Below are 7135 nucleotides of genomic sequence, written 5' to 3' on the forward strand. Positions count from 1 at the left end.
CTCCTCCACCACCTCCTCCTCCCCCTCGTCCTCCTCGTCCTCCTCCTCATGTGTGTCTGTGTGTGTGTGCGTCTGTGAGCATGTGCACGTATGTGTGTGTGTGTGCTGTTTCCCCAGACCTACCCTCTCTGGGCCTCGGTGCGTTGGCGTTCCAGCTGTCTCTCCAGGTCGTCTCTCTGCTGGCGGAGCAGGTCTCTCTGTCTCTGGAGATCCCCAGCCGACCCCCTCATCACCTCCAGCTCTGCCCCCAGGGACTCTGTCTTCTGCTGGAGGCCCACAACCAGCTTCTCCAGGCTGACCTTCTCACTGGTGGGAGGAGGAGAGAGAGAGAGAGAGAGAGAGAGGGGGCGGATGGAGAGATAGAGATGGGGCGAGAGAGAGAGAGAGTATGTTTTAAAAAATATATATACGATTTAGAGTTGGATAAACGTGGATTTTTCCACATTAACATATCCAGGATATTACCCTCCACAACATAACCTTCACTCCAAATCAAAACTTCAAACGTACATCCTGATTTGGGACAAAAGTACCCGGAAGAATTCATACTACCAAAGATTCTTATTCCCAAGGACTATACAGCAAATGCTCTGGCAAACCAACGACTAGTAAAACAAGCACAACAGAAACCTGCAGAACAGATCTGACTGCAACGTCAATTAGCACTGAGGTGTAAAGGGAAAGGTGTCAAAGCCCTTGAGCCCAACAACGGCAGGAGAGTTTCACAGCCTCGCCCCACCTAAATACAGAGGCCTTTGAAGCTCCCTCCCCCAACACAGTACCCCTTGGATGCACGGGAGGCTGGGAGGCCTCAGGAGGCTGAAGAAATTTGGCTTGTCACCAAAAGCACTCACAAACTTCTACAGATGCACAATCGAGAGCATCCTGGCGGGCTGTATCACCGCCTGGTACGGCAACTGCTCCGCCCTCAACCGTAAGGCTCTCCAGAGGGTGGTGTGGTCTGCACAACGCATCACCGGGGGCAAACTACCTGCCCTCCAGGACACCTACACCACCCGATGTTACAGGAAGGCCATAAAGATCATCAAGGACATCAACCACCCGAGCCACTGCCTGTTCACCCCGCTATCATTCAGAAGGCGAGGTCAGTACAGGTGCATCAAAGCTGGGACCGAGAGACTGAAAAACAGCTTCTATCTCAAGGCCATCAGACTGTTAAACAGCCACCACTAACATTGAGTGGCTGCTGCCAACACACTGACACTGACTCAACTCCAGCCACTTTAATAATGGGAATTGATGGGAAATGATGTAAATATATCACTAGCCACTTTAAACAATGCTACCTTATATAATGTTACTTACCCTACATTATTCATCTCATATGCATACGTATATACTATACTCTATATCATCGACTGCATCCTTATGTAATACATGTATCACTAGCCACTTTAACTATGCCACTCATCTCACATGTATATACTGTACTCGATACCATCTACTATATCTTGCCTATGCTGCTCTGTATCATCACTCATTCATATATCCTTATGTACATATTCTTTATCCCCTTACACTGTGTATAAGACAGTAGTTTAGGAATTGTTAGTTAGATTACTTGTTGGTTATTACTGCATTGTCAGAACTAGAAGCACAAGCATTTCGCTACACTCGCATTAACATCTGCTAACCATGTGTATGTGACAAATAAAATTTGATGTGATTTGAGTACAAAAACAAGATCCTTACGGAAAATCGAGATACACTTTTTTTCTGACTTCTATCAGGGGTGTTAGTGATTGGTGTAAACTCAGAATACTAGACAATGAGGACTCTGAATCAGCCAACGAGGACTCTGAATTAGCCAACGAGGACTCTGAATCAGCCAACGAGGACTCTGAATTAGCCAACGAGGACTCTGAATCAGCCAATGAGGACTCGGAGTCAGCCAACGAGGACTCGGAGTCAGCCAACGAGGACTCGGAGTCAGCCAACGAGGACTCGGAGTCAGCCAACGAGGACTCTGAATCAGCCAACAAGGACTCTAAGTCAGCCCATATCAACATGTACAAGTCTGGAACAGTATTGGTAGAGTCCAACCCCAAACAGTGTCAGCTGGACTTTCACATAATCGAAGAGGGAGCGTAGCAGGAGAAGCTCTCTCTTGAGAAAGATACCCCCACCCTGAACGTGTCAGACCAGACCTCTTCATTAAACAACCCTACAGGCGAGCAGCCCCAAGAGAAAAGTCATTCACCCAGTAAGGCGAACAGCAGGTGAACACACTCCAGTCAACACGAAAACGTTGTCCAGCTCAACAACACCCGCCCTTAACCAGACCTGGAGAGCTGGAGGAGCTGGAGCCGGAGAGTCCCCCTCCCCCAGACCTGCGGGACCCCCCTCCCAGACCTGCGGGACCCCCCCTCCCCCAGACCTGCGGGACCCCCTCCCCCAGACCTGCGGAACCTCCCCCCTCCCAGACCTGCGGGACTTCCCCCCAGACCTGCGGGACCTCCCCCACCTCCCCCAGACCTGCGGGACCTCCCCCCAGACCCTTGGGACCCCCTCCCAGATCTGCGGGACCTCCCCCTCCCAGACCTGCGGGACCTCCCCCCTCCCCCAGACCTGCGGGACCTCCCCCTCCCAGACCTGCGGGACCTCTCCCCCAGACCTTAACACGTTACCTGTTGAGGAGGTCCAGGGAGGTGTGGAACCTCTGGTTGTCTCTGTGTTTCTCCTCCAGACTCCTCTCAACCTGCTGGTTCTCCCTCTGCACCTCCTTCATCTTCCTCTCCAGGTGCCTCCTCTGCTCCTCCTCCTCCTGCAGATTACTTTGTAGAATATCTACCTGCCCCAGGGCTGCATCCAGCCGGCTACGCAGGTCCTGTTTTATCAATCACATTTCAATCAATCAATCAAATGTAGCTTTTTTTTCACATCATCAGTTGTTAATCACTATGTTCTTATGAGTTTTTCCAATTACAGTCTGTGGATCATCCAATTACAGTCTGTGGATCGTCCAATTACAGTCGGTGGATCGTCCAATTACAGTCTGTGGATCGTCCAATTACAGTCTGTGGATCGTCCAATTACAGTCGGTGGATCGTCCAATTACAGTCTGTGGATCGTCCAATTACAGTCGGTGGATCGTCCAATTACAGTCGGTGGATCGTCCAATTACAGTCTGTGGATCGTCCAATTACAGTCGGTGGATCGTCCAATTACAGTCTGTGGATCGTCCAATTACAGCCTGTGGATCGTCCAATTACAGTCTGTGGATCGTCCAATTACAGTCTGTGGATCGTCCAATTACAGTCGGTGGATCGTCCAATTACAGTCGGTGGATCGTCCAATTACAGTCGGTGGATCGTCCAATTACAGTCTGTGGATCGTCCAATTACAGTCGGTGGATCGTCCAATTACAGTCGGTGGATCGTCCAATTACAGTCTGTGCATCGTCCAATTACAGTCTCTGGATAGTCGAAGACTACAAGTACCATCAGGTTTGGAGTCCATAACACTGAAATTCCAATCCCTATTCTCTGCCACGCTTTTCAATGAGGGAAATGTGGGACTTGGGTTGACTTTATGCATTGACGGGCATTGATAATGGAATTGTCCCCAAGACTGGTATCCCATGTTGAGCGCGTGATTTGTCTGACCTGTGTTTGCACCTGGTGTTGGGAGAGGAGACCTTTGACAGCCATCAGGGTGCTGTTGCATTGGGAAGTGAGGCCCCGGAGAGGTGAGGAGGAGGAGGAGGACGAAGGTTGACCACCAGAGACATAACCATCCTCACCACCATGAACCAGCTGAACAGGAAGTAGAATTGGTTGGAGAAAGAGAAGGCAACATCCTGAGTAGCTTTGAACCTGAACACATAAAAAACGTCGAGTTTCTCACACCCAGACTAAGTCTAGTCTTGGATTACAACACACTGGTTATGTCGCAAATGGCACCCTGTTCCCTATGTAGTGCACTACTTTTGACCAGAGCCTTATGGGTCCTGGTTAAAATGAGTACACTATAGGGAGCCATTGCGGAACCAAACTCTTACTTCAATTTCCACGACTGAATCTGGTTCTGGGAAACCGGCACTGATGAAAAGCACTGATAGTGATATGATATGCCCAGGCCAGGCCTGACTACCTGTGTGATGCTGGTTAGGACCTGCAGCAGGCTGACTACCTGTGTGATGCTGGTTAGGACCTGCAGGAGGCTGACCACCTGTGTGATGCTGACTACCTGTGTGATGCTGACTACCTGTGTGATGCTGAGTACCTGTGTGATGCTAGTTATGTCCTGCAGCAGGCTGACTACCTGTGTGATGCTGACTACCTGTGTGATGCTAGTTATGTCCTGCAGCAGGCTGACTACCTGTGTGATGCTGAATACCTGTGTGATGCTGAATACCTGTGTGATGCTGAATACCTGAGTGATGCTGAATACCTGTGTGATGCTGAATACCTGTGTGATGCTGGTTAGGACCTTCTGAAAGTCGTCCATCTCTGCCCTGTCCTCCGCTCTGCTTGTCTCCTGTAACAGTTTTTATTTGATTTCACGAGGCAAGTCAGTTATTAAGAACAAATTATTTACAACAACGGCCTCTTATGGGGACGGGGGATATAGAAATATAAATGCATGAAACCAAACATACAGGAAGCCATAGGGGTCAAACTTACAGGAAGCCATAGGGGTCAAACATACAGGAAACCATAGGGGTCAAACATACAGGAAGCCATAGGGGTCAAACATACAGGAAGCCATAGGGGTCAAACATACAGGAAGCCATAGGGGTCAAACAGACAGGAAGCCATAGGGGTCAAACAGACAGGAAGCCATAGGGGTCAAACAGACAGGAAGCCATAGGGGTCAAACATACAGGAAGCCATAGGGGTCAAACATACAGGAAGCCATAGGGGTCAAACATACAGGAAGCCATAGGGGTCAAACATACAGGGAGCCATAGGGGTCAAACATACAGGAAGCCATAGGGGTCAAACATACAGGAAGCCATAGGGGTCAAACAGACAGGAAGAGCCATAGGGGTCAAACAGACAGGGAGCCATAGGGGTCAAACATACAGGAAGCCATAGGGGACAAACATACAGGAAGCCATAGGGGTCAAACAGACAGGAAGCCATAGGGGTCAAACAGACAGGAAGCCATAGGGGTCAAACATACAGGAAGCCATAGGGGTCAAACAGACAGGAAGCCATAGGGGTCAAACATACAGGAAGCCATAGGGGTCAAACAGACAGGAAGCCATAGGGGTCAAACAGACAGGAAGCCATAGGGGTCAAACATACAGGGAGCCATAGGGGTCAAACATACAGGAAGCCATAGGGGACAAACATACAGGAAGCCATAGGGGTCAACCATACAGGAAACAATGGGGGTGTGGCAGGCACCCACAGAGTGGGGAATACCTGACCTCCAGCACACAGAGGGGAGGCATCCCCACCAAATCTCACCCCTGACTGTCCCAGACTGCCCCAGACTGCCCCTGACACACCCCCTGCCCCAGACTGCCCCAGACTGCCCCAGACTGTCCCAGACTGCCCAGACTGCCCCTGACTGCCCCTGACTGCCCCTGACACACCCCAGACTGCCCCTGACTGCCCCAGACACACCCTAGACTGCCCCAGACTGCCCAGACTGCCCCTGACACACCCCAGACTGCCCCAGACTGCCCCAGACTGCCCAGACTGCCCCTGACACACCCCAGACTGCCCCAGACTGCCCCAGACTGCCCCAGACTGCCCCTGACACACCCCAGACTGCCCCAGACTGCCCCTGACACACCCCAGACTGCCCCAGACTGCCCCTGACACACCCCAGACTGCCCCAGACTGCCCCAGACTGCCCCTGACACACCCCAGACAGCCCCAGACTGCCCCTGACACACCCCAGACTGCCCCAGACTGCCCCAGACTGCCCCTGACACACCCCAGACAGCCCCAGACTGCCCCTAACACACCCCAGACTGCCCCAGACTGCCCCAGACTGCCCCAGACTGCCCCAGACTGCCCCTGACACACCCCAGACTGCCCCTGACTGCCCCAGACTGCCCCTGACACACCCCAGACTGCCCCTGACACACCACAGACTGCCCCAGACTGCCCCTGACACACCCCAGACTGCCCCAGACTGCCCCAGACTGCCCCTGACACACCCCAGACTGCCCCAGACTGCCCCTGACACACCCCAGACTGCCCCAGACTGCCCCAGACTGCCCCAGACTGCCCCTGACACACCCCAGACTGCCCCAGACTGCCCCTGACACACCCCAGACTGCCCCAGACTGCCCCTGACACACCCCAGACTGCCCCAGACTGCCCCTGACACACCCCAGACTGCCCCAGACTGCCCCAGACTGCCCCTGACACACCCCAGACAGCCCCAGACTGCCCCAGACTGCCCCAGACTGCCCCAGACTGCCCCTGACACACCCCAGACTGCCCCTGACACACCCCAGACTGCCCTGACACACCCCAGACTGCCCCTGACACACCACAGACTGCCCCAGACTGCCCCAGACTGCCCCAGACTGCCCCAGACTGCCCCTGACACACCCCAGACTGCCCCTGACACACCCCAGACTGCCACAGACACACCCCAGACTGCCCCAGACTGCCCCTAACACACCCCAGACTGCCCCAGACTGCCCCTGACACACCCCAGACTGCCCCAGACTGCCCCTGACACACCCCAGACTGCCCCAGACTGCCCCTAACACACCCCAGACTGCCCCAGACTGCCCCTGACACACCCCAGACTGCCCCAGACTGCCCCAGACTGCCCAGACTGCCCCAGACATACCCCAGACTGCCCCAGACTGCCCCTGACACACCCCAGACTGCCCCAGACACACCCTAGACTGCCCCTGACTGTCCCAGACTGCCCCTGACACACCCCAGACTGCCCCAGACACACCCTAGACTGCCCCTGACTGTCCCAGACTGCCCCTGACACACCCCAGACTGCCCCAGACTGCCCCTGACACACCCCAGACTGCCCCAGACTGCCCCAGACTGCCCCTGACACACCCCAGACACACCCCAGACACGCCCCAGACTGCCCCAGACTGCCCCTGACACACCCCAGACACACCCCTGACTGCCCCTGACACACCCCAGACACACCCCTGACTGCCCCAGACAGCCCCAGC

At 53.9% G+C, this 7135-nt stretch overlaps 1 protein-coding gene across 1 annotated transcript in view; it reads right to left on the reverse strand.

The window, feature by feature from the left end:
* The window catches only part of crocc2 (ciliary rootlet coiled-coil, rootletin family member 2), a 105023-nt gene extending 100531 nt beyond the window's left edge, over window positions 1-4492 (reverse strand). Inside the window, exons 1-4 of the mRNA XM_064953054.1 lie at window positions 4432-4492; window positions 3627-3776; window positions 2649-2848; window positions 124-306 (exon numbers count right to left, since the gene is read on the reverse strand). Of these exons, the coding sequence (XP_064809126.1) occupies window positions 124-306; window positions 2649-2848; window positions 3627-3776; window positions 4432-4470 (572 nt within the window). The 5' untranslated portion in view covers window positions 4471-4492. The remainder of the gene's footprint in view (window positions 1-123; window positions 307-2648; window positions 2849-3626; window positions 3777-4431) is intronic.
* Between the last annotated feature and the right edge of the window lie 2643 nt (window positions 4493-7135).

This window comes from Oncorhynchus masou, chromosome 31 (genome assembly GCF_036934945.1).
Source record: "Oncorhynchus masou masou isolate Uvic2021 chromosome 31, UVic_Omas_1.1, whole genome shotgun sequence".
In the NCBI taxonomy this organism is placed as follows: Eukaryota; Metazoa; Chordata; class Actinopteri; order Salmoniformes; family Salmonidae; genus Oncorhynchus; species Oncorhynchus masou.